Raw genomic sequence first — 27241 nt, 5'->3', positions numbered from 1 at the left:
GTTGTTTTTTAATCCTTTGCATATTCAGTCTCTTTCTTAGACCCTGAGTCGAACGTGCGAGAGAGACGACCTTCGGTCATCGTCGAGGGGGGGAGGGAGGTGGGGAGGAAGAGGGAGTGGGGGGGCGCTACTCTCCCGGAAGCCCCGGGTCGGACGCCGGCCTGTGGAGTCCCGACGTCCCCGTCGGCTCGGGGACATCGGGCAGGGAGGCCTGCCGGCCCGACGGGAACCTCGGTGGCGGCGGCCGGCGGCGCCGCTCGACCGGGCGGTCCGCGCCGCTCCCCCTCCGCTCACCGGCGCCCTCCGGCGGGCCGTCTGGAAGAGTCTCCGTCCACGGGAGGAGCGGGGACGCTTCTTTGGATGCGACCGGGGCCCTCTCGGAGCCGGGGCTCTGAGGACGACAGCGCAGGAAGCAAAACGTTTAGCGTTCCCCCTCTCGGGACCCGAAACAAAGACGGTCGTGGACACGAGGGACGCGGGACAGTTGCGTCCCTCGTCTCCGAGGACGCCAAATATTTACCCGCGGCCGCGTCCGGTACAGCAGATGAAGTCGGCGAGACAACACGACAATGACGACAACAACAACAACAACATAGCTGAGCTGTGGACTCACACCACTTTTTATTTGCATTATTTCACATTTTTATTGCTCTAACAACAACAGAAGCGGCAGGCCTTTAATTATTCGGCCAAAAAGCACAACACGAGCACGTCGGGACAATATTTTATTATCCCAACGACCAATCTGTCCTTTTCGTTTGTCACTTTTGCGCCTCTCGACTGGTTTCGCGCAAACGCCCGCATTTCTATTTTGCACAAATTGGAAAGGAAATTGCAATCGTACGCAACGGCCTCCCGCGCTGTTAAAAAAAAACAACAACATATATAACACCCCCCCCCGAAAAAATAAAAAAATAAAATAACAAAAGAGCGACACAACCGAGTTTCCGAATTGTGCGAAATGCGAAAGAAGAAGACGCGTAGATTTCAAAATAAAAGCGGCGGGTCGAGTCCCGCGTCTTGAAACTACGACCTTCATACGTTTTGTTCACCGCGGACGTCGCCGTGACATTCTCCGGACGGCGTGGCGTACCTGTGGCCGAGGCGGAGCCGGGCCGGGGCCGAGGCCCGGCCGGACGCCCGGCTGTGCCGCGACGGCGGGCCGCCGGTACTCCGGGCCGGAGGCGACGGTGCTGTAGGCGGGGGGGCCGGCCGGGGTCTGCCTCTGGAGGAGCTGCAGGATGGCCTGGATGTCGGCGGTCATCTGGGACTCCAGCCTGATACGGAACGACACCAGCGTGTTGCTTTATTTGGTTGTTTATTTATTTATTTTTAAATCCAGAAAACACGTTTGCGGAGGAAAAGTTCATTAAAACGAGTCGATCGAACGCGATCGATCACCGCCGCGGTTACGGTGACATTTAAAGGCCTCCCGGAGACGAATGTAAAAGTGTCCGAGAGCTCCTCGTGTTCGGTGACGTGAGCTCCCGCGCGGCCAGAATCATAAAAACAAAAAACGTAAACCCGAATCCGGCGTTTCCCCCGACGATCCTGACAGAAACACGTCGAGCTTTTAATTCCAATAAATACGTACGTCGATCCAAAATGTGGAAATGGATCGCCGGCCCTGAATGATCATTAAAGTCCCCCTGTACCGACGATACGTAGCGGGTTATTTATTTATTTATTTAAAGTTGTTTTCCCTGTGTTGAATTCTGGTGTCGTCGATCATTTGGTCCGATCGCCTTCGAGGAAACATTTTGCTCACAGCATTCAAAGTCTGAAGTGTTTCGTCTGCCGTGTGATACTCAACAACCGACACCAGGGGGAGACCTTGAGCTAAGAACGGCACCACATTGTACCTTGTGATCAGTGTACAGTAGGAGAACACCTGCAGACGGAGTAGAGGGGGGGGGAAGAGGGGGGGGAGAGAGAGAGACGCGCAAACAGAGCGAGAAGAAGTGGAAGTAAAAACATTTCGGGGTGTTCTGCCTCCGACGAGGAAAACGCTCTTCTCCAATGCGTCTGCGATCCGGTGGCCGGCCGGCGCTATAAATAGACGCCGACTGTCAGCCCCCCCCGCCCCCCCTCCCCTCTCCCGTCTTCGCCGTCTTTCCGCCGTTTTTCTTTTGACGAGCTAACCCTAGCCCCGCCCCCCTCTCTAGCCCCGCCCACCTGTTGAGGTGCTGCTGCAGCAGGTCCAGCCGTTGCTCCACCTCCCCGTAGGTGAGGTCCGTGTCGCTGTCGTCCTCCCCGGCCGGCGTCTCCTGGCACGGCGCTGCCACTTCCTCCTCTCGCTCCTCCTCCTCTTCCTCCTCTCGCTCCTCCTCCTCCTCCTCCACCACGACGCCCTCGCCGGGACGCTGACGCACCCACTCGTCGGCGTGGAGCTCTGCAAAGTGCACACACACACACACACACACACACACACACACACACACCCCCCGGCAGGGTTAGTGATCCGTGTTATCGGAGCAGAGCCTCGGGGTTTTCACAGTCGAGCCCTCGGCGGGGTTTTCCTTCCGCTTCCTGTTTGGTTTCCCGCCGCCGAATAAATTCATATTTCCCGCACGTTGGTCTCGCTCCTCCTCGAGGAATCCATCTCCCTCCCGCTCGCGAAATCGACACCATTGTCCCCCGCCTCGGTGGATTTAAGGCGACGCCGGAGGTCGCGCGAGGTCGTAGCCGCGAGTGTGTGTGTGCAGCGGGAATCCTCCGTGGACCCCCCCACCCCCAGGCCCTCCTGCTTACACGGCGCCACGCCGGGATTTTCTCCCTCATAATGTCTCATTGGCCGTAGCGTCGCGGCCGATAACGGGAAACGCAGACAAACCGATTTTTTTTTCCACCCAAAAATGGTGAGGGGTGGGGTGGGGAGAGGGGGGGGGGGGGGGTTTGACCTCCGGCTGTAATCCTCTTACATTTTATTACCGAGTGGGTTTCAGGTTTTGCCGTAATGACATGTAATCCTCGTTTGGCTTTTTTTTTTTTTTTTTGTTAATAGGTGTGACATTCCTCCGCTTCGGGCTCAGGGGATTTATTTTTTTTGGCCCTAAATTAACTTCCGAGCCGATTCCGCTTGAGTGAAACTTCAAACGCCGTCGGCGAGCTCTCCGGCGCTTTTGTCAGCTTTCGAATCCGCCGTCTCGACGCGCCCCCCCCCGCCCCACACACACAAAAAAAATAGCCGCAACGACGACACCGATCATTTCCCCGTCACCTTTGAACCCGTCTCCGGGTGGCCCGTCGCCGCCGCTCGGCCCGAGGCCCGGGGCGTGGTCCCTCACCGCCGGGTAGCCCGGCACGCCGGAGCACAGGGGCCTCTGCTCCTCCTCCTCCTCCCCGCCTTCCTCCTCGTCCTCCCGCGCCTCCTCCTCCTCCTCCTCCTCCTCGTCTTCGCCCTCCTCGGCGTACGCCCGCTCCCTGTCGTGGGAGCCTGTGGGGGAGACGGAGGGAGAGAGAGAGAGAGAGAGAGAGAGAGAGGCAGTGATCGGCCGGTAGCGAGCGTTGCGGCTTTGAGAGGTGAAGCGAGGACGCGTTCGTTACGACCGTCGTTAAAACGCACTTTCCGTTTCGCTGCTTGCCGATCGGTTCAAATCCCCCAAAGAGGAGCGTTTTTCCAGAAGCTTCGTTTCATCTATCGGTTCGATTTACTCGTTTCTATTAGTAGTCCGAAGTATTTAATTACATTTCTAACAGACAAAATCCCGAGTGTCTTTAATCGTGACGTTTTCCAAACGAGGGGATTATGAAAATGTTTGCGACTGCGAGGCTTCTTTGAATTGCGGTTCGTTTCGTGTCCGGAGAATACCGTTCGGATCGGTTCCCGTCGGACGACGATGACGGAAGAGCGACGTTTCGGAAACGTGACGGGCTCCCGGTGAGTAGTCGTGGCAACGCCGCTTTAACCGGGGGCCCCCTCCGGTACAAAAACAGCCGTTGCGTAACACTCCGCGGCTCCCGAGCGCGCCTCGTTGCGAGGACGCTTCCATACGCAACTCCGACATCACCCGTCGTTTAAAACTACCGACGAGAGCGCGGACTGGTCGTCGCGGAGACGGCGGCTTTCGTTCCCGCGCGGACGACGACTTTGAACGACTTTCTGTGAAAAGAGCTGAACGTGCGAGGCCTCGTTTTGTCGCCTTGGTATTCCAACGCGAGGTACCGGGACGGCAATCGGCTGGATCACGGTGTGTGTGTGTGTGTGTGTGTGTGTGTGTGTGTGTGTGTGTGTGTGTGTGTGTCTCGCTCTGACCTGCGGAGGACTTCCTTCTGTACGACACCCGTCTTCCACACGTGACGTCGTCCCCGTTCTCGTCCGTTCCTTCCGGGTAGCTCGTCTGTAAAAAAAAAAAAAAAAAAAAAGGGACGAGAGGACACAGTTACGGACCGACGTCTTCGTGCCGGTGCGGTCTACCAAAAAACACGATCACGTTCCGGATCGGATCGCCGGGTTCAAATTAGCGTTTCTTTAACTGAGCGCCGGAAACACCGCGTCCTTCTTGTTTTTCACCTCGTCCTCCCCCGGGAACCGTCTCCGGCGTGTCCTCGGTTTCCCCTCTCGTCTTTCCGATTCTCTGAATAAGTAACGAAAGGCCGAAGTGAAGTTGCGCGTCGGGCTCTCTTCTTATTTAAGGGTAAATAAACCGATCCGGATGCTCCCGTAATGCGACCGGCGCTCTCAGTCTATCGTAATTACAGCCCGTAACGTCCGTCCCTTAAATGTCCCGCCGACGCTCTCCGTCTCTCGCTGTCGTCTTCCCCATAGTGGATAAATGAATTGGTTCAAAAGCTTTGAAAGAAAAACACGCCGCGAGGCTTCGACTTTCTTTCCTTCTTTCTTTCCGATCCGCCGAGTACCTTGGAGTTTTCGTCCCGGAGGTCAAAGGTCAGCTCCAGGTTGGTGAGGAAGTGGTCGGCGAATTCCGGATACATGTCCAGCACCTCCAGGATCTCCTCCCTCTGAATGGTGTGCAGGTCGCAGTAGCTCAGCGCGCGCACGTCGGCGCACGACTTCCCCGGCTTGGTGAACAGGTGGATCGACTCACCGAAGATGTCGTTCTTACCTGGAAGTGGGGGGGAGAGAGAGAGAGAGAGAGAGAGAGAGAGAGAGAGAGGGGGGGGACAGATTGTTTTATTTCCAAATTCGGTCTGCGCCGTTTTTGCTACTTCGGAGCAGGAAGTGACCGTATTCGGACGTCTGACGCCACCAGATTGGAAACCAACGATACTGCGTATCCGATAGCCGTAACCTAGCCGTCAATCAAACCCCCCCCCCCCCAACAAAAAAAAGAACAAAAAAAGGAACACGACTTTTTGAACCTACTTTCCTAATTAACGACGGGATTACTTTCACACGATCGACTTCACAATTTAACGAGACTATTTCCACGGGGGTCTACGGAGGCCTTTCCGGAGCCGGGCCTCTAGTGGCGCTCGGCGGTACTGCGTCTCGCGGCCTCGTTTTTCAGACCCGCCAGCAACATCTTCTTTTAGCGAAAATCCAACGCGAGTTCCGTGCCGCGGAACGCGCCGTGACCTATAAGAGGGACGGAGCGCCTCGCGGAGAACCGTAAAGGGCATCGCGGTCATCTTTAAAAAAAAAAAAGAAAAGAAAAAGGAAACTAAAAGAGACGCGCTCGGTCGGGTCCGCGCAAAGTCACGCCGGCCCGAACGATCCCGTGGTGAGTAGTGACCTTCGCGGGAGCGGCCACGGGGGCTTTTACCGCGCTCGCTTTGGCGGGCTGCGAGTCTGAACCGGCACGGTTAGCAACGACGCCGTGGTCTGGGAAGGTCGGTTCGTTTCCGTGACGTCGCAGAAATTCCAAGTCCCAAATGCACCGTTTGACATTAAAGCAACCTTTCCAAGACGAATATTCATGTCGTGACGATAAATAATTCGCGCGCGATTTGCATTATTTCTATTTTGAACGCTGCTGCGAGTGCATTTTGTTCGGCCCTGTGAAGGTCACGAGCGGAGGTAAATCACGAGGAAGAAAACGCCACCGTCAGCCCCCCCCACCTAAGCTAAGGTAACCGGCTGCTGGCTGCAATTGAGACCGGTATCTTTCTCCTCCTCTTCCTCTCGGCTTTGTAACTTGAGCCTTTTTCACGCGAAGCGATGCCGCTCTGTTGAAATATCGTACTTCCGCCGATCCGGCTGCCATTTTAACGCGGCTCGTTGAACTGTCCGTGTCTTAAGACTCTTGGCGGGAGAGTTTTCCCGACGCCTCCGAATATTTCCGGAACGTTTCAAAAGGACGTCAAAGACGCAAAATAAAAAAACCGCGTACCCAGGATGGCCACCACGACGTCGTCTTTGAGGATCTCGATGGATCCGCGGGAGACGAAGTAGAGCGCCGTGAGCACGTCTCCGGAGTGGACCAGCGTGTCTCCGGGGGGCGCGTGGGTGGTCTTGAACCTCATGGCCAGCGCCCGCAGGCAGCCCTTGGTGGCGCCGCGGAACGCCTTGCAGTCCTGGAGGAGGGTCTTGTTGAGGTGGAGGCAGATGTCCGCCTGCAGGCACTCGGGGAAACCCTTCAGGACCTGAGAGCCGAACACGGGGGGAGGTGGGGGGAGGAGGTCAGACGCGTCGCAGAGGCGTTTCTTTACTTCAATGTGTGTGTTCGGTTTGTTTTGTTATTTATTTGGGGGGGGGGGGGCAAGGGGGGGCAATTTGGAATGAAAGTCGCGGGTCAGATTGATTTTCCGTCCAGAGAGAAATTTCATACAATTGCCACTTGTGTTCTTTCCTTCGTCTCAAAACCTATCGGCGACCCTGCGGGAGAATTTATTTATTATTATTTTTTTTTTATTTTTTTTTTGCTGGTTCGGCCAGATCCTTTAAGACGAGAGACGGGACGGAACATTTAGACACCGAGAAGCTGTGGAGAAACGACAGCACGAACACGCTGTCGAAGAGTTCACGTATAAAACCACTCGAACTAAACAACAACAACAACAACAACAACAAGAACAAGAACTGGCGTACGCCTGACCAAAAAGCAGAAATATTCAATCTTCTCTCAGTTCTCTCGTCCTTTTCATCTTCGCGTAGTTAAAGGAAATAAAAACATAAAAAAATAACAGCAATTACAAATATTGAACTTCCTACCCCTTCAAGCGAGTTACCCTGGGAAACTGTTAAAAATATGACATAGAAAAAGTCATTTCAGCATTAAATGTAACATTTTCTCTCCGATGCATCAAAAAAAACAACAACAACAAACAAACTTACCATTTTAAAAGGCGACAACACGTTGACCACTGACACAACGACTAATGATCGCCGGGGACAACCGGAACTGACTGACAACCACAATTTTCACACACTGGGGAGGCGAGGGAAGGAGCTTCAGGGACACACGGGGGAGGTGGTGGTGGGGGGGACAGTTTGAAACGAGACGTTACTGATCTTTGTCACATCGTGACAAAAAAAAAAAAAGAAATGTCGCCTGAACTGTTTTCTTTCTTTTTTTTTCTGTCTCTGACTGGCTTTTTTTTGGTTTTTTTTTTGTTGTTGTTGCGAGCAACAAAAAAAACTGATCAGTAGATTTTGGAAAGGAAAGACCGAACAACATTTGGCAAGCGCAGGTGCCGCCGCGGAGCGTGCGGCCAAGCCTCCCACGGCGGGACGGGGGTTGGGGGAGGGGGTGAGGAGGAGGAGGGTAGGTAGGTGGGTGGGTGGTGGTGGTGGTGGTGGTGGTGGGGGGGGGGGCGAGGGGAAACCTGGCAGCGCCCGGCGAGGCCGCGCCCACTCTCGCGAGGCAATGAGTCACTCTGTCTCGGATAGCGGGTGAATATCACAGGCTTTGTGTTTCAATAGACAAGACTTCATGCACCAAATCTAACAAAAAAAAAAAAGGGAATATATCCTCTAACAACATGCGTGTTCGGGAGACACCGATACAAAAAAAACATTAAAAAAAACCACAACTGCGTATTAAAAACCTAACTCTAACACACGGCTAGATGAAGCTCTACCGCTGGGAAACACTCAGATAAAACAGCAGTTGCGTGAGCACATGTACCTCCTGCTCTTACCGGAGTGGTGGGGGCCGTTCCATGAGACATGAGGCAGACATGGAAAAGACAAACTCGTATAAGTACCGTGAGCAGCATTCAAGAGGAAAAGCCGGAGCAGCTGGTCGGCGCCGGCTTTTCCGTAGCGATTATTTATATTTTTTTTTTTTTTTTTTCAGCGCATAAACGGGGCTTCAAAACACACAATATTGGAAAAGGCGGAGAAGAAGCGAGACGGCGAAACTTCATTTTCTTACAAATTGCAGGAGGAATTTTTTTTTTTTTTTGAAACACCAAACCCGCACGCTCCCTCTCGTACCATGTTCATGTCGATGCCGTTGGTGTACGTCCAGGCGTGCTGGAAGTACTCCTCCAGCCTCTGGCGCAGCGGGTTGGGGATCTGGTGGAAGCGGATGAACTCTTTGACCCGGAGCATCTGGAGGTGGTACCTGGCCGTGCCCGAGTACAGCCGCTGGATGATGGCCGACACGTTCCCGAAGATGCTGGCGTACATCAGAGCTGCGAGAGAAGGCCGGGGTGGGAGGGGGGTGTAGGGGGAGGGGGGCGTTGAGTCGAAGCGGCGGAAGCGGGATCGTTTAAAAAAAAAAGAAAAAAAAAAAAAGACAATACCTACCTGCGGTGATGCCGCTGCCGCCGGTCGCGTTCAAAACTACAACTTACGAAGATTTTGAATTTGATGCCAGCAGCGCAATCTCTAAAAGTCTAAATTAGGTTACTTGGCAACAGATCGGTAAATTACAAATCGGTAAATCGGTAAAAACAGTCTCTCCGATTTGGGGATTTCATCATTTATAATATCGTTAAAAGATGAAATATCCGGAGAGAGGGACGAGGCCGACAATTGATCGGGCGACGCCACGTTGAAAACGCACGTGACTCTGCGGTGGAAATCACCACACAGGCTCAGAAACACTTCGCCACAAAAATACAAAAAAACAACCGCCGTTCGTAAATACGGTTTATCCCCGCGCGATTTAACGCCATTTGCAAATCCTTCCGGTTCGAATTACCGACCCCCCCCCCCCCCCCCCGCCCCCGCCTTGCCCCGCCCCGAACCGGAGAGCGGAAACGTTTCGGTGCCGGCGGGGGACTCGGCCGTCACTCACATCCGATGAGCATGACGCAGATGGAGAAGATCTTCTCCGAGTTGGTGTTGGGGGAGACGTTGCCGAAGCCCACGCTGGTCAGGCTGCTGAAGGTGAAGTAGAGCGCCGTCACGTACTTGTCTTTGATGGACGGGCCCGAGCTCGGGTCGCTGTAGTTGTACTTTTTCCCTGGGACGGAGGACGACACAAAAAACAAAAAAAAAAAAAAACACACATCGTCCGTCAACCGTTTCCTTTTGCATTTTTTTTTTTTTTTTTTTTCTTACCTGGAAATCGAAAACGGTCCCCTCCGGGGAAATCGCCACGATTGACGCGATCTCGACAATATTTGCAAAAAATGATGAACGCCGTTAAAGTAAGTCTTTTCAAACATTCATTTAAATAAATAAATAACTCTTCATTTTACAATCACAAAGGCTCCGCTCCTGTTTTCTCCTCGCCAAATACAAAAACCCGGGAGTGATGGAGTTTGGGGGTCGCCGCATTAAAACGATCCAATGAAACGCTTCTTATCAAAGGAAGCGATTATTACATATTACTTTGTATTTTGTGTATTTTTTTTTTCTTTTCTTTCTTCTAAGTTCGATAAAAGGCTCAAACTCAAATATTTACGTGACGTTGAGCGCGGTAACTTATCGCTGTAGCGCTTCAAAAAAACAAAAACAAAAACAGCTGGAAAACGTTTCCGATTCCCGCGATTTGACTATTTCGGAGAAAATCCGCAACGGAAATGTCCCCGGACGGGACCGGAACGGAGCGACCCGAAGCGCCGGGACGGTACCTATGGACACGCCCAGGTTGTCCAGCCAGCCGATCTTGTGCTCCAGGTAGGGCTTCTCCACGTTGCCGATGGCGTACCAGATGCAGGCCAGCCAGTGGGCGATGAGGGCGAAGATGCACATGAGCAGCATGAGGACGGCCGCTCCGTACTCCGAGTAGCGGTCCAGCTTGCGGGCCACTCGGACCAGCCGCAGCAGACGGGCCGTCTTCAGCAGGCCGATCAGGGTGGTGGTCTGGAAGGGGCAGAGGAGCGGACGCCGCTCGATCAGTCCATGTGTACATGGTGCAATGCACACATCTGCCGTGTTGTCCTTCAGGGTGAGCTTTAGGTCTGTCGTCCCGTCCCCCGTCCCCGTCCCCCCCCCCTCCCACCTCTTTGGAGAGGCATGAAACGTCCGCGGCTTGGAAGCTCCCCGTCGGAGCCAGTCGGCGGGGAGAATAAACACCATTCAACCGGCATATGTGCGTACACACACACACACACACACACACACACACACACACACACACACACACACACACACGCCTTCTGCTTCTCTACGTCAAAAGCGCTTTAATCTTCTCCGGCTGAATGAACACGCGAGTCCCCGATCTGATCCGTTAGCGTCGCGGCGCTCCGTAAACACGATAAAACGGGAGAGAGAGCGCTAATTTGTCGTAGCGTGAGAATCATCCCGATAATCCTCGGGGAGGTGGGGGTGGGGGCGGGGGTGGGGGGTGGAGGGAGGGAGGGGGAATCATTTACCCGCGGCCACCTGTCGTAGTCGGGCTTCCTCGCGTCGGAGCTCGCTTGATTTACAACCTTCCCGTACAGGTGAGAGTAAAGGTGATTATTCAATTCTTGGTGTGTGGAGGGAGGGGGAGGAAGGGGAGGGGGGTTCATTCGTGAGGCGAGAGTTTCTCCGTTGTCCCGAAGCTTCTTCTGACGGGTCCGTTAAAGGAGCCTCTCCGTCCTTTCCGATCGCCTGCCATCGCCCGCCCCGCGGTGTGATGTTGATTAAAATCCGGGCTTACAGTAAGTCGGGGGCGGGGCGGGGCGGGGTGGGGGTGGGAGGGCGGGCTAAAGCTCCCATTAGCGAACCAGCTGCGGAAAACATATCCGCCAAATATCCCCTCTGGCCATCCGCCACGGTCGGCTTTGGAGGCTCGCCGGGCCACTTTCTAATCGCCGGGAGTCGACCGAGGTCGCCGGGTCGCCTTTCCGACTAACCGGGCGCGGCGTGGGAATATCTTCAGTATCCAAAAATCAATTACGAGTCCGATTGGATGAAACCCACGCCCGATGCCGACTCTTGTTTTAGCCCCGTTTTGGTCTCCGCCACGTCCCGAGGAAACATCTGTCCAATTGCGTTAACTAGCCAGTCGCCAGCGAGTTAAAAACACGAGCTGCGTTTTGTTGTTGTCGTCGTCGTTGTTTTTAGACGTCTAAAGTCTAATTTTAGAATTCGCCGATAAGATGATTTTGATGTCTTCGGTACAGACTGTCCCGCCCTGTTGTTTGAAGGCGAATCGGATCAGATTTGCCGTGTCCGGACGTCACCGACCTGTCGGCGTGGGTCGCCACGGTAACGACGTCAATTGCCGTTCCCCTTCCGGTTGGCAAAAACCGCGTTTCACGTCTGCTTTTTTTGCTGTTCGCGGTTTCCAAAAAAAACAACAACCTGAGTACGATAAACGAGGGATCCGAGTTGGCAGTCTGAACGCAGCCTGAGAGCGTCCCGCCTGGCCGTCGCCCAAAAGGTCGCAGCCGGGAACCCAAACGTGAGCGCGACGGAAAGAAGCTGAAAAAAAAACCAAACGACAAACTGAAAGATCCTTAAAAAAAAAAAAAAAAAAAAAAGCCCAGATAAAGCCTCTTCAACTTTTTTGTTAAAAAGCGTCCCTACGACGCTTAAACGTCCGTCGCGGGCCCCCGAGAGGTCCGGAACCAACCGGCCCGGCTGTTTTTTCGCCGACTCAGCCGATCGTCTATTTACACATAAAACATATTCTCGCTCGAGTTTAAAACAACAAAACAACATAATGGAGCCGGGAACGCGTTCCTGTACTCTGACAAAAGACCGGTCTGAAATGTGAAGAGGGGGGGAAACAATTCATTACACAAGCCCGGTTTAATTTGCATGAAAAGAACATCTGCTCTAAAAAAAAAAAAAAAAAAAAAAAGAGAGAGAGAATCGCCTCGTGCTTCACTTTCAGCTCAAAAGGTTCATTTAACATTTGGGAAATCAAATCACTGACATGATCGACAGCGCTTCGCCCGATATAAATACCAGCCCGACGCCGTTCATGGTCTTTTTTTGTCTTTTTTTTTTAATCGCCGAGCGTTTCTCTCCCCGCTGTGTTTAAAAAAAAAAAAAAAAAAATAAAGTCTCCTCCCGTGAAAGTCAAATCGAAGCGTCCTTGGGACGTTTTGGGCAAACCGTGTCGGCCGGTCGGCTCGGCGGTCACCGCGGCCCGTTCGGGATTAAAGGACGCGATCGAACGTTTGCATCTTTTGGAGGTTTGGGTTTCATTTACGCGGCGCATCTCACTAATTTGCAACTTTACCCAAATGCGAACCCGACGGACACGAGACGGTGGACACCCTACGCAAATAACCCCGTCTCATCGCGGCAGGACGTCGATATGGAAATGCGCTCAAATGACCCCTGCAGGTAAATTCACCGCCGCACTATTTCCTTTTTTTTTTTTTTCCTACACCTGCTTCGAACCAAAAGGAGAATCTCTTTGGACCTGCCGTGTTTCCAATGCGACAAAAAAAAACCCAAAAAAGTTAACATATTGTCGGATACGGTTTCCAGGCAACAAAGGTGCACGAGATTCGGTCTATAAATAGCCTCCCCGTCTCTGTACGGAGAGCTAAAAAAAAAAAATCTATACGCGCCTTAAAGACGGGAGCTAAAAGTGTACGTGGAGGCGAAACGTTGCCGGCTCGTGATTGGACGAGCTAAAAATACGATGTTTTTTTTTTTTTGTTCTTCTCCTCGCTGCTTCGGACACGAATCCTGTCAACTTCGTCACGTGAGGAAGACGACGGCGCCGCTCGGTTGTCTGCTCTTTTTCCTCCAGCTGCCAATCACTGCCGGGCCCTCCGGCGATGGACCGCCCCCCCCTCCCCGTCACAGCAACTCACACACACACACACACACACACACACACACACACACACACACACACACACACACACACACACACCTAGTGGTAAATAATGACTCGGCAAAGCAGCAGGTTGACATCGAGCGCTTGACACACACACACACACACACACACACACACACACACACACACACACACACACACACACACACACACACACACACACACACACACACACATTGATCTAGAATGTATTTTGTCAGTGTTTGGAGGAGGAGGAAGGAGGAGGTGGAGGCGGGCGGAGGAGGGAGGGGGTGGGGGGATGTTACATCATATATCCTGGCATCTGGCATTTTCACACATTTTTAGTCGACTGCACTTCACGTCTTGGCTGAGCTTCGATTTGAAACTAAAAATAAGAGGCTGGAAATGAGCTTAGTCATACCGTCGGGAGGATTAAATGCACAATACGAAGCTGGATCACGAATCCAATGAAAGAGTTATAACCTTCCAACCAAGACGATTTTTGAGAAACCCGCGTCGTTGGCGTCACAGCTTCCCCTTAATGCTCTGAAACCTTTGAACAACCAATCAGAGAGGACTTCACCTCATTTAAAAAAAATAAAAAAAAATAAGTCGAGCGCAGACTCCAGTGAACGCCATAAAAAAAGGAAGCTCGACCGAAGGTTTTAAACTTAAGAACAGGTCCGAGAGGAAAAAAAAAAAAAAAAAAGGAAATGGATAAATAAAGCGTGGAGAGCAAAACGAGCGACGGCCTCGCACCTCGTCCGATCCCGAGCCGAAGATCAGCAGGTCGAACGGGATGGCGGCCACCATGTCGATGAGGAACCAGCCCTTGAAGTAGTGGATGGCGATCTTGGCCGGGTGGCTCACCACCTCCTCGTTGACGTTGACGTAGGTGGTGCGGAAGTTGATGAGGATGTCCACGATGAACATGATGTCCACGATCAGGTCCACCACGTTGAGCGGCGAGCACGAGTAGCCGCACTCGCGCCGCCGCTGCTCCTCGATGTCGTTGAGGAGGAAGGCGGCGGAGTACGGCGTGAAGATGGCGGTGTAGATGACCAGCAGCAGGATGAGCCAGTCCCACACGGCTTTGAAGGGGCTGTAGTGGAGGATGGTCCACTTGTCCATGCGCGGTGTCTGCAGCTTGTACTCGGGCAGCACGTCGGCGCCCAGAGAAAGGACCTGCGGAGGGAGGGATTCGCTTAGTCGGCGTTATTTCCGCTTCCCGTTATCCCATCTTCTGCGTTTCGCTCCTTTACCGGAAGTTGGAACTTTTTCAAAGTGACGGCATTTTCCGAGGAAGGAAAAGTCAGACGCGTCGCGGGAAACGTCGGATCGGCAGGATATCTCCGCATCTGCCGTTTTGATTTTCCGACGCAAGTAAGAAAACGGGAAAAAAAATAAAAATAAAAACAATATCGCGACGGGTCTGGTCTGTATCCTTCACGAGACGAGACGCCGGTGTCAATAATTGAATCGGTTGTTTTAGAAACCGCCTCCCTCCGTTGGAGCGGAGGGGTCGGACGCTTTTACCCTCCGATACGGGACAACCTTCGAGATCCGCGAAAGAACCGAGGACAGACAGAAAGGAAAGCGTCTTCTATTATTCATCGGGCCGCTTGCAGCTCACGTCGACCCGTTCAACAGCGGACGGACCGGGAGACGACAAATCCGAAGGTCACGTGAAAAACACGTGCTCGTTTGGAATTCGACGCCTCTCCAAAAAAGGTTTCGCGTCACCTCTCGTTTTGACGACGCTCTGTAAACCGAGGAGACTGGGAGTTTTGAAAGTGAAATGTCGTCCCGTTTTTTTTTTTTTTTCTTTCCCCTCGACGCGCAAACGCAGATCGGGAAAGCTAAACGTCGCGTGTGTTTCTCGGTCTGTAGGGAGTCCGTTACCTCACAGTTCCCCGTCTCCTCTGTGCTGGCAAAGGGGCGGAAGGTGAGAATGACCTCTAACGTAAGAGGATCCCCGATTATCCGCCCGCGAGCGACGGACGCCTCGGGCCGTTTTACATATTCCTTTCGATTAATCGTGGCGGAGGGTGCTCGAGAGCTCAATCCGACCCGCGTCCGATTGAGTTCCGGTGTCTCTCCACTCCGCACAGTGTCAACACACAACCGGTGGGATTTTAGGATAGTTTTACAAATATCAATATCTATACACATATATTGAACACACTAAAGTCCTAACAACAGAACTTTACAGCGTTATACACAAGAACCCAACAATTCAACAGTTCCCACGTGAACAGCTGGGGGGGTGACTCCCTTTTAACGGGAAGTAAAACCTCCCTTTTAAACAGGAAGCAAAACCTCCCTTTAAACAGGAAGTAAAACCTCCAACAGTAGGAAGGAAAACCTCCCTTTTAACAGGAAGTAAAACCTCCAACAGCAGGAAGGAAAAACTCCCTTTAAACAGGAAGTAAAACCTCCAACAGTAGGAAGGAAAACCTCCCTTTTAACAGGAAGTAAAACCTCCAACAGTAGGAAGGAAAAACTCCCTTTTAACAGGAAGTAAAACCTCCAACAGCAGGAAGGAAAAACTCCATTCGTTGAAATTTCCTCTGTATTTTAAGGTCCCGACGGGATACCTCGTGCTTCTTTTTGTTTCCTAATACAAACCGTGGGGCGATTCAAGGCCCCTCATATTCGACGCGCCCGTCCCTCACCTGCGTGACCTTGTCCGTGACGTTGTGCGTGCGGTCCTTGACTTTCGGGGCGATGATGGTCTTCTCCGAGGACGGCGGAGACGGGCACTTCTTCTCGTTGTTGGCCTCCGAGAAGTTGAGCGTGATGAGCGGGATCTTGCTGATGGCGCTGTACTTGTTGAGGTTGGAGTCGGAGGTGGAGCCCAGCAGGCTGGATTTGAGCTGGCTGAGCGGCCCTGACGAAGAGAAAGTGACAAGAGACAGGATGTTTTGGAGCGAGTTCGCCCGCGGCAACGCAGGACACGACGGATGCTGAAATACCAAACTGGACAACCTTTTGCGAAGATCACGAAGAAACGCGGTCGGTGAAAGAACCGAACGATTCGCCGCGCGATCGGAGGAAGCGGCTTCGCGCGGTCACTCGAACCGCCGACGAGGGGAAATCGGCGAGATCTGAGAGGAACGCTCAGCAGGAGGAAGATACGAAACCCTGACGAGCGACCGGCACGAGTTTTGTTGCTCGGTCGTCATCGGCCGCAGATTTTCGGATTTCGTATCAAACTCTAGAAGTCGCCGAGGGAGACACCCCGACGCCGAAGCCAACGTTCGTTACTCGCTCCGGTTAAATATTTCCGCGGACATTCGCTCCTTAAGCCGCGGTACCGCCGAGCGCCACTAGAGGTCGGCTCCGGAAAGCCTCCGTAGACTCCCGTTCCACGTCTCTCAACTTCGGTCAGTGAAATGGTGGTGGTGGGGGTGTCTGTTTGATTGACAGGCCTGCGGTGCAGTGCGGTTATCGGCGGGCGGGACACGGTATCACCGGGTATCCAATAAGATCGAGTCAGATTCCCCCAGCTGGTCCAAATATGGTCACGTCCTGCTCCGAACGAGCACAGATGGCGCCGGCCCAAATTCCGAACACGAGACTCGGTATCGGCCGCTCGCCGCCGGTTGCAGTAGCCTCCGGACGTATCCATTTACCCTCGTATCCGTCGGACCGAGCGCTGGGGCGTTCCCTCGTCGCGTTCCCCGTCGCAAAAAAAATACAAATAAATAAATAAAGTGAAAAAAGAGCTCTGATTCCACCCTCCCCCCTCCACATCATTTCACACAGCAAAGTGATTGAGAGTCGAGGACGGAGAAACAGACAGCGATTTTGCATGCGCAGCTTCGCTTCATGCCACAGTCAGGACAACAGCGGTCAAAAGAAAAGTACGTGAATGAAGAAGAAGGAGAAGAAGAAGAGGAGGAGGAGAAGAAGAAGCTGAAGCCATTACCCACAGCCATCCAGGAGCGAGACACTGGTAAACCGGGAGAGAGAAGAGATAGGAGGTAAAAGGGGGGGGGGGGCGAGTCGGATTATGGACGGGGTGGTTGGGGGGGGGGTCACATTCATGGGTACAAACAGCATCAACAGTATCGAGAGAACAGAGCAGTCGATGGGTGAAACCCGGTTACACTTAAGGAGGAAGACGTTCGGCCTCATCCGCCAACCGATCTTAAGACGGCCTTTTATTCTTAATAAAAGGGGGGTGGGGGGGGGTAGGTTATACACGACAACCGCCTCGTAACGGGTCCATCAATATAGAAACGCAGGTGTGAACAAATCCCGGGGAGAGGGGGGCATTTGCATTTCGACATGAAAACCCTCGTGTTTTGGGGGAAGGGGGGGGGGGGCGTTGTCATGCAACAGGCGGGCTTTTTGTGCGTTATCCAACGGGCGTGCCAGGATCGGCAGAGGTGGAGCCGCCGTTGGTTACCTTTGATGTTGCGGCCATTGTCTGCGGTGGCGGCGACGCGGAGGAGAGAGGGAAAAAAAGAAAAAAAAAGAAAACACACACACACAAAAAGAAAAGACAGATTTCTGCTTTTTCCATGATGATAAATGGGAACACCCCCCCCCCCCTTCCCCGCAAACTATTCATTGAGGCGAAAGGAGACGTATTGCCGTGTCGGCCCGGGCTGGGAGACGTTTGAATGAGAGTTGTAGATAAGGAAAAGGGAAAAGGAGACGGATCGGCACTTCTAGCCCCCCCCCCCCAACCAAATGAGTGGGCCATGAGGGCTACATGAGTGGTTCTGACTCCGGTGGGGGGGAAGATCAATAACACCCAGTATGGATGGTGACTCTCGCTATAATGCTGATTAAGAGACTGTCACGCCCGCGATGGCTCCCATTTCTTTTTTGTTCTTTTTTTTGGAGTGGGGGGGGGCTTGGCCGCAGGGACTTCGGTAATTAATATCGTCCAAATTAGAGTCAGTGTCTTTCACGAGGAATATATTTTACCACCCTTAATGTGAAAGACGATGGATGATTACATTTAAGTACATTTAATTACGACCTCGTATCGCTTGGCAGACTTTGCCAAAGCGCCGACCGCCGGCTGTAAAACACAACCCTCTCCGGACATGTTTTCAAGGGAGTAAATACACTTATCTAATAAATCAAATTGTGTCGGTCATCGAACCCTCCGAACGGAGCCGCGACTAAATAAATAACTCGGGAGAACTGCGGCCGCTGTCGACACCGACGAGGTCGCGGCGGTGTCCCGTGTCCTTAGTTTGCGGTTTTAAGCCCCGCCCCTTTTGTAGCTCCACTTATTACGTCACGCTGCGGGGCGGAGCTCAAACGTCGCGCCGACTTCGATAACGTGCGTTTCGGTTCGGAAGTGTTTCCTACCTTCGCTGGCGTGCCGGTCCCTGAACGCCATCTTGGAGTTGCAGCCGAAGCCCTCCATGTCGTGCACGGAGGACGCCCGGCGGATGGCGCGCACGCTCTCCCGGGAGGCGGTGGGCGTGAGGCCCGGGATCGACGGCGCCGCGACCGGCGCGTCCTCCCGGCTCCGGGGCGGCGGGGCGGCGGCGGCGGCCCGCTCCGGGCAGGCGCGGCGGTCCCGGGAGCCCTTGGGCGACGAGTGGTCCAGCGGGCCCGACACCGGCGTGGAGCAGTGGCTGGGGCCGATGAGGGCGCGGGTGTCGTTGGCGTAGGACGGGCTGCAGCTCTCGCGGGTGGTGGGCAGCTGGTAGTCGCGCGTCGCCACCGAGCCGTCGCTGTTGCGCGGCGAGTCCACCGTGACGGCGTCGGGGTCCTCCTGGGGGAGGGACTGCTTGCTGATGCCCAGGAGGGGCAAGGCCGGGAAACGGAAGCGGAAGAATCGGCCTTTACCTGACGGGGGAGATAAAAAAAAAAAAAAACACGTCGTCAAAACGGGTTCGGGGACGTCTCCCGTTTCCGTGCCGACGCGCGACGGACAGCCGGCGAACAGTCGGTCGGTCGCGTCAGCAGACTGCTATGTGACGTGTGCCGCGTTTACTACCCGAGGAGGTAGGCCGAGCCCCTTAGCGACGACCCCTAGCAACAGAGATAGACCTAGAACAAGTGAATACAACATTATATTACGTATAATAGTCACGAATTCAACTTGAATTATATATTCCCATTGAGGAGGCGGACTGATACTTTCTCGCGTAGCACAAACAAGAGTGTACGGTGGGATTTTTTTTTTTTTATGAGGCGCTGGGATCAACATAACCCCCCCACCCCTCCCGCGTCGACCTTCTGCTGAGTTTTCGGGGCGCGTTTGTACCTCGCAGTCTTTTATACAAGCGGCGAACTGCCTGCCGACGGAGCAGCAGCTATCTTTGAAAAAAAAAAAAAAAAAAACAGAAAAGGAAAAGACCCTGACGGATCAAAACCAATGACCGCTCCGCCTCAGGCACCGGTTCAATCTTCAATTTCCTTCAATTATTCATGGGGGAGGGGGGGGGACGTTGAGGAGGCAGTCCGAGAGAGGGGATTTAATGAGTGATTGATAGCTCCCGGGGGAGATGAAGGTAGCAACCCCCCCCCACCTCCTCCAAAAATAAATAAATGGCGATACTTGTAAGAGAAGGTCGATCTGAAGGGGAAAATAGGCGTCGTAAAAAGAAAGTTACAAACGCACGACGACGCTGGCGGGGTTTCAGGCGCGGACCGCAACACGTCGCACGTGTCGGGAAACGTCCGCCGTGCCTTTTCCAGCACGGGATCAAAAGGAAACGACTTCCTCGACGGCACGTCATTATGTCATTAATGACGGATTATCTTCAGACGGACCTCCAGAAAGAGAATAAGAAGGAGCGACGTTAGCTACAAAAACACTCAAATAACTGTTTTTGTTCGAATTTCACGACAGAAGTTGAATGGGAGTCTACGGAGGCTTTGGTTTTGGAGTCGACCTCCAGTGGCGCTCGGCGGTATCGCAGCTTAAGGCCATACCGTTCCCACCCGGAAGTTACGAACACGTTTGCGTTATAAACAAACACAACAGATCAACAGTGAGCAAACGAACATATCGAACTCCAACATGTATTGAAGAAGAAGGAGAAGAAGGAGAAGAAGGAGGAGGAGGAGGAAGAAGAGGAGAAGAAGAAGAAGAAGAAGAAGAAGGAGAAGAAGGAGGAGAAGAAGAAGAAGAAGAAGAAGAAGAAGAAGAAGAAGAGGAAGGAGAAGAAGGAGAAGAAGAAGAAGAAGAAGAAGAAGAAGGAGAAGAAGAAGGAGGAGAAGAGGAAGGAGAAGAAGGAGAAGAAGAAGAAGGAGAAGAAGGAGGAGGAGGAGAAGAAGAAGAAGAAGGAGAAGAAGGAGAAGAAGGAGAAGAAGAAGAAGAAGAAGAAGAAGAAGAAGAAGAAGAAGAAGAAGAAGAAGAAGAAGAAGAAGAAGAAGAAGAAGAAGAAGAAGAAGAAGAGAGGAGAAGGAGAAAAGGAAGAGGAAGAAAAAGAAGGAGGAGAAGAAGAAGGAGGAGAAGAAGAAGGAGAAGGAGGAAAAGAAGAAGAAGAAGGAGGAAAAGAAGAAGAGGAAGAAAAAGAAAAAGAAGAGGAAGAAGAAGAAGGAGAAGAGGAAGAGGAAGAAAAAGAAGGAGAAAAAGAAGAAGAAGAAGAAGAAGGAGGAAAAGAAGAAGAGGAAGAAAAAGAAGAAGAAGAGGAAGAAGAAGGAGGAGAAGAAGGAGAAGAGGAAGAGGAAGAAAAAGAAGAAGAAAAAGAAGAGGTTTTTTTTTTGCTTCCCTATCAGACTGGATTCGCTCCTCTTTCTACGTGTTTGAGCTGCTTGTAATACCACATGTCTCCTGTATAATTCAGCTTTCCTGTTTTATTTTTTACGTATTATGTAAAAGGCTCACCTCCATTTCTTCATTATTCATCATGCATCATATCGTGAAATGATAAACAAAGAAGATTTATATCATTTAGGTGTTTTTTTTTTTCTCCCTTGTGTTTCCTAAATTAGTTAAAAGCTCAAAACACACGTTACTGCCTATGAATTATGAAGACCTAGTCGTCGTGGCAACACGTTATTAAAAATAAACAACTATTGTGACTCGCGCTTGGAAACCTGACAACTCATCATTGTACACAGACGTCACCCGACCTGCGTCAGTTCTCCACGACACCGAGCTCAACTTTAAAAATGAAACTTTTGGGTCTTTTCTTTGGGATTTAAGACGTACAGCGTCTCGCTCGCCAAGAAATTAAGATTCGATTTGAGGATTTTCTCCCCAGTTGATGTCACATTTGCTCCGGATGGTAAATATAAACATAATCTTCTGGAGAAACAATTATTCATGTGCTGTTTTATTATTCTAAAAACAAATATTTTGAGCTTTGAGGTGCATTTTTCAGTGAAGTGAGATCTTACAAGTGTTTCTCATCATTGACTGTAGTCTATGTGGAAGTGCCTTAAGGTGTAATACCGCCGAGGGCCAATAGGGGCTGGCTCTAAAATAAAAACGCTAACTTCTCTCATGAAATACTAATTAATTCACAGCTCTTAAAAATTAAAGTGGAAAAAAACAAAAACTCGCTTCCGCAATCATCCTCTCAATAACCTGGAGTGCGAGGCGAAACGGGGACACGGCAGACATATCGGTGTTGTTCTCCGGCAGCTGGTGAGTAATAGGAGGACCGGGAGGAGGGAGGGGGAGGGCAGGTAAACACTCCCTTCATGTGGGAGAAAAATAAAATAAATACTGCATGCAAATCATTTCGGAAACACATTAACTTTCACCGCTGCTTTTAAAAAAATTTAAAAAAAGACTTTTTTTTGTTCATGCCGGCCGAATCATTAAAAACAAAACAAAAACAAACAAACACGAGAGAAACGACAAAAATGACACAAAGTTGTTTGTGTTCCTGCTTTTTAACCACAAGGATGAAGGGCTTTTCATCATTCTCTCCCTTTTTACTGCTCCCTCCCCCCCCCCCCTCGCCGTGACATCCGAATCATACGGTGGGGGAGGGAAGGGGGGAGGAATCTGAGGGCCCAATTAATATGCAATGCAAATATTACTATCTGGTATCATAGCAACAAGGGGGCCACACTGTGCGTCCGCCGGTTGTGTAAAAGCTGCCGGTGACTTTTATTTATTTAATTTGTATTTTTTTTGCAGGGGAAAGAGTGAGAGGCTGCAAAGGACACACACACACACACACGCACACGCACACGCACACGCACACGCACACGCACACACGCTCATGACTGCGTGACCGAATTATGAGCTAATTAAAAAAGATTGGTGGCGTATTCGGTGTCCCGGTTATTCACATGCTGCCGTTCATTATTTTGTTCGGGTGTCGAAGGCCGACGTTCAAATCGAGCCGCGGCGTGATTAACTGGCAGAAAATAAAAAAAATTTAAAAAAAAAAAAAATAAATAAAAGACGTCAGCGTTGTAATATCGCAGACGTGTTGTCGAGCTCAGCTGTTTTTGCAGATCAGCCTCCGGCCGATGAATCAGACGGGTTGTTTTCATGGCTGCGGATCAAACCGAGTTATTTTCCTCACGCCTCCAGTTTTTGTGAGCGAGTTTTTTTTTTTTTTTTGCGCGCCGTCGTCAAAATCCAAGTACAAAATACGTGAACCGACGATGACATTATTTGCATCGGGGGGGGGGGGGGTTATATATATGATATAAAATATAAAATGCACAGTATATACAGTACATTATATATCTATATATATTATATACAACAAACCAAGAAACACAGTCAACAGTGTTATTGTACTGTGATGGATTTTGCCAGAGGTGAGTTATTGTAAAGTCTTATTGCAGTGGGCAGGAATGATCTCCTGTATCAGGAATGATCTCCTGTATCTGTCCTTGTGACAGCGGAGCTGGAGGAGTCTTTTAGAGAAAGTGCTCCGCTGTCCCTGCAGCAGGTGGTGGAGAGGGTGGTCAGGATTATCCAATATGGACAATAGTTTGTTCAGCGTCCTCCTCTCCACCACCTTTTCCAGGCTGTCCAGTTTGTAGCTGATGATGGAGCCGGCCTTCTTAACCAGTTTGTTAAGTCTGTTGGTGTCTCCAGCTCCAATGCTGCTCCCCCAGCAGACCACAGCAAAGTACAGTTCACTGGCCACAACAGATGGTAGAACATCTCCAACATCTCACTGCACACATTGAAGGATCGACGTTTCCTCAAGAAAAAGAGTCGACTCATCCCCTTCTTGTAGACAGCGTTGATGTTGGTCTTCCAGTTCAATCTGTCATCATGGAGACACCAGGTACTTGTACTCCTCAACCATGTCCACCTCCTCTCCCAGAACTCTCAGCGGTTGTGGAGCCGTCGTCTTCCTCCTGAAGTCGACCACCATCTCTCTGGTCTTGGCCACGTTCAGGAGCAGGTGATTTCTTCCCGCCCACTCCACAAAGTCCTCCACTACTGCCCTGTACTCGTCCTCCCGTCCATCCCTTATACATCCCACCACTGCAGAGTCATCAGAGAACTTCTGCAGATGTCTTGACTCTGAGTTGTTCTGGAAGTCAGTGGTGTAGAAGGTGAACAGAAAGGGAGACAGAACAGTTCCCTGAGGAGCTCCAGTACCACTGACCACCGTATCAGACAGCACACCGCCCAGACGGACAAACTGTGGTCTGCCTGTCAGGTAGTCATTGATCCAGGAGATGGTGGACGTGTCCACCCCCACCACCCCCCCTCCACCTGCAGCTTCTCACTCAGCAGCAGTGGTTGGATGGTGTTAAATGCACTGGAGAAATCAAAGAAAGTGATTCTCACAGAGTCACCGGTTCCATCCAGGTGAGACTGAGCTCGTTGCAGCAGGTAGATGAGGGCATCGTCCACTCCCACATGAGGCTGGTACGCAAATTGCAGCGGGTCCAGAGAAGATTTCACCAGCGGTCTGAGGTGGGCCAAGACCAGCCTCTCCAGCACCTTCATCACGAGATGTGAGGGCAACCGGTCGGTAGTCGTTGAGGCCAGATGGAGTCGTCTTCTTGGGGACAGGAACCAGGCAGGATGTCTTCCACAGCACCTGGACCTCCTCCTGCTTCAGGCTCAGGTTGAAGAGGTGTTGTTGGACCTCAGCCAGCTGGACGGCGCAGGTCTTCAGGACCCCGGGGCTGATGCCGTCAGGTCCTGCAGCCTTGCGCTGGTGGGGTCTCTCCAGCTGTCTCCTAACCTGGCCAGTCGTCACAGAGAAGGGGGGGGGGGCATGGCGTCGATGGTGGAAGAGCCCTTTGAGATTGAGGGCTCTATGCAGTTCACCAGGGGGCGCAGAGGGGGGAGGCAGCAGAGGTGTTTGGGAGGTGTGAGGTGTGGAGGAGACAGATGAGGGTGGTGAACTAAACCTGTTGAAGAAACAGTTTAGTTCATTTGACCTCTCCAGGGAGCCCCCTGGTTGTTCCTCTCCAGGTTCCCGCTGGTTGTTCCTCTCCAGGTTCCCCCTGGTTGTTCCTCTCCAGGTTCCCGCTGGTTGTTCCTCTCCAGGTTCCCCCTGGTTGTTCCTCTCCAGGTTCCCGCTGGTTGTTCCTCTCCAGGTTCCCCCTGGTTGTCTCTCTCGCCCCTTGAGCCCAGTAATCTCCTTCATACCGGTCCACACCTCCCTCACGTTGTTCTGCTGGAGTTTGGCCTCCAGCTTCCTCCTGTAGGAGTCCTTGCACTCCCTCATCTTCTCCTTCAGGTGGCGCTGCACTCTCCTGAGCTCCTCCCTGTCCCCAGACCTGAAGGCTGCTTTCTTCTTATTAAGAAGAACTTTCAGGTCACTGGTGATCCACGGCTTGTTGTTGGGGAAGCATTTTACAGTCCTGGATGGTACGGTGGTGTGTTCACAGAATTTGATGTATTCTGTGATACAGTCCGTCCTGCTGTTGATGTCCTCCTCATGTGGTCCAAACAGCACATTCCAGTCCGTGGACTCAAAGCAGTCCTGCAGGGCGTCTTTAGCCTCCTGTGTCCACCTCCTCACAGTCCTGGTGGTCACAGACTGCCTCTGCACCAGGGGGACATACCTGGGAGTCAGCAGGACCAGGTTCTGGTCTGATCTACCAAGGGGGGGAAGGGCAGTAGTACTGTATGCATCCATGGCATTAGCACACAGTAGGTCCAGAGTTTTATTGTTCCTTGTGGGGCAGTTCACATACTGGTGAACAGTTGGCAGTACTTTATCCAGACTGGTTAAAGTCTCCAGTAACTGCCAAAAATGCACCGGGATGCTTAGTCTGAAGTTTGGACACAGTGGAGTGGATGGTGTCCACTGCTGCCTCTACGTCAGCTGATGGAGGAACGTACACAGCGATAACAATGGCGGACGAGAACTCCCTCGGCAAATAATACGGGCGCATCCCCACGGCTAGCAGTTCAATGTCCGGGCTACAGAAACGTTCCTTCACACACACGTGGTCGGGATTGCACCACCTCTCGTTCACATAGACTGCAATCCCTCCACCTTTCTTCTTGCCGCTCCGAACAACGTCTCCGTCCCCCCGAACGGTCCTGAAGCCGGGTACGGCCGCGCTGTGGTCCGGGAAATGTGAGTGCAGCCACGTCTCGGTGAAATACATGATGCTGCACTCCCGGTACTCCCTCTGGGTCTTTACCAGCGCGCCGAGCTCGTCCGTCTTGTTGGCCAACGACCTCACGTTCCCCATTAAGATCGCCGGTACCGCTGGTTTGTATTTCCTCCTTTCCGCCTTCAGCTTAGCTCCGGCTCTGCAATCCCGCCGTCTTCTCCGAAGTTCAACGGGGATCTCAGGCCTCGCTCCGGGCAGCAGCAGTAGGGGGCTACTCAGCGCGATCAGCTGATCTTACCTGGATCTTACCAAATTGTTTTATTCTCCGTTTATATATTTTTAACAAGTCGAACACGCGAAGGCTGAAATAAATGAAATTACACGCTGATGCAGTTCGGCTCAAATTTAGTGTTCAGGTCTCGCGCCGTTATTTGCACGTGCACGGGTCACATTTGGCGTGTCCGGCGCGGGGTTGCTAAGGCAATGACGACGTACGCGTAGCTACGCTGGTGACGCTTACAATTAAAGCCGGATGGAGATCGCAACAATCTGTGAATAATTAACAAATTTGTACGTACAAATCGTTGTCGCGGTTTTTACTAAAACATCAGTTGTTATGTTCTTTACGTTACGCCGGTTTTGCTTTGTTTACGTGTTTGTGTTTTATTTACCTTTTTTTTTTTTTAAATACTTTTATTCGTACGTGGAGCCGTCGGTGTCGTTTTATTTTGGCGGGAGTCCTCGGTGGTTTCCTGCAGCGTCTAACAGCCAATCGGAGGAGACGGTCGGATTTTATTTAATTTTTTTTCTAGGTTTTTGTAAGAAAACTTGCGGATTGAGAGGAAAAACGAACTCAAGGAAATGACAACGCTGAACACACACACACACACAAAAAAAAACGGACGATAAAAGAAACGGTTTATGAAAAGCTTCCTCACGTTGGTCGGCTCTGGCCGGCGAGGTGTGGTTGAGCTTCTCCAGCGAGTCGCTGCTGCCCTCCTCCAGGATGTAGTCGAAGTTGAGGATGAACATCATGACCACGCCCTCCTCGTTCTTCACCGGGATGATGTGGGTGGCGCAGAGGAAGTTGGAACCTAGAAGCCGACAAGAGAGAAGAAGAAAAAACAAACAACAAAAAAACAGCCGAGTCATCAAAATGTCACGTCACGATAATGCCACGTGAACGTTCCGTCGCCTTAGCGACAAGTCATTCGCTCCCGCCGCCTTCGCGAGCGTTGGCCAATCAGAATCATTCAAAAAATGTGGCCCCGCCTCCCCCCTACTCCCGTTTGTCCATATAAGGACACCCGGCTGTGTCGTGAAAGACAATGCGGTGAAAGTCGGTTACTATGGTTACTTTAATCCCCCCCCAAAAAATTTGGGGGGGGGGGGGGAGACGCGCGGGCTGCTGTTAATAAAAGGTTTGATGTTAGTTGACGCAAATAAACGCAAGGAGGCAAACAGGTGAGAGGGATGTTATTTATCTCATCATTAATATAAGATGGTATTTGAATACAGTGAAAAGTGTAAAATTTCACGGCTAGCCCGTTTAATACATTTGAATCGTCAGTAAATTAACGGTTTTCAATATCGTCGCTTGTTAAAGCCTTTTTTTTTTTTAATGAATGCAGCTTTAATACGCTAAAAGGCATTTGTTTACATTTTGTAACACGGAAGTCGATGTTAAATTCGTTCGGTGAGTACGGATAAACTCAGGCGAAAGACCCCCCCCCCCAAAAAAAAAAACAGACAAATGA

The 27241-nt window shown here is 51.7% G+C and overlaps 1 protein-coding gene across 4 annotated transcripts; it reads right to left on the bottom strand.

Annotated features, from left to right (window-relative positions):
• Positions 1 to 26573, bottom strand: LOC138635705 (voltage-gated inwardly rectifying potassium channel KCNH7-like). 4 transcript variants are annotated; one of them, XM_069723314.1, is made up of 15 exons: positions 26423 to 26573; positions 18384 to 18869; positions 17464 to 17484; positions 15725 to 15939; positions 13809 to 14234; positions 9931 to 10162; positions 9150 to 9317; positions 8342 to 8541; positions 6294 to 6546; positions 4861 to 5066; positions 4256 to 4340; positions 3221 to 3436; positions 2176 to 2392; positions 1094 to 1277; positions 1 to 391 (listed from the first exon to the last, which is right to left on the bottom strand). In XM_069723314.1, exons 1-15 carry the CDS (start codon positions 26517 to 26519, stop codon positions 128 to 130), a joined length of 3270 nt encoding a protein of 1089 aa, XP_069579415.1. In that variant the 5' UTR covers positions 26520 to 26573; the 3' UTR covers positions 1 to 127. The 4 variants fall into 4 exon arrangements, with proteins under 4 accessions (XP_069579415.1, XP_069579416.1, XP_069579419.1 ...); XM_069723315.1 differs by having other exon boundaries at positions 6294 to 6537; XM_069723318.1 differs by lacking the exon at positions 3221 to 3436.
• Positions 26574 to 27241: the final 668 nt, after the last annotated feature.

The sequence above is a fragment of the Brachyistius frenatus genome, unplaced genomic scaffold, assembly GCF_029030835.1.
Source record: "Brachyistius frenatus isolate BFR_SWC_R1_liver_20210118 unplaced genomic scaffold, ASM2903083v1 Contig_323, whole genome shotgun sequence".
Taxonomy (NCBI): domain Eukaryota; kingdom Metazoa; phylum Chordata; class Actinopteri; family Embiotocidae; genus Brachyistius; species Brachyistius frenatus.
The sequence above is the reverse complement of the archived record's forward strand: the minus strand, read 5'-3'. Positions and strand labels throughout refer to the sequence as shown.

Excerpts from the sequence above, each read along its gene's own strand:
- LOC138635705 (XM_069723314.1), bottom strand. The coding sequence starts at position 26,519 with ATGATGTTCATCCTCAACTTCGACTACATCCTGGAGGAGGGCAGCAGC. Across the intron at positions 3,437-4,255 it reads CAGAAGGAAGTCCTCCGCAG|GCTCCCACGACAGGGAGCGG; the intron begins GTCAGAGCGAGA and ends TCTCCCCCACAG. Across the intron at positions 392-1,093 it reads CGGCTCCGCCTCGGCCACAG|AGCCCCGGCTCCGAGAGGGC; the intron begins GTACGCCACGCC and ends TGTCGTCCTCAG.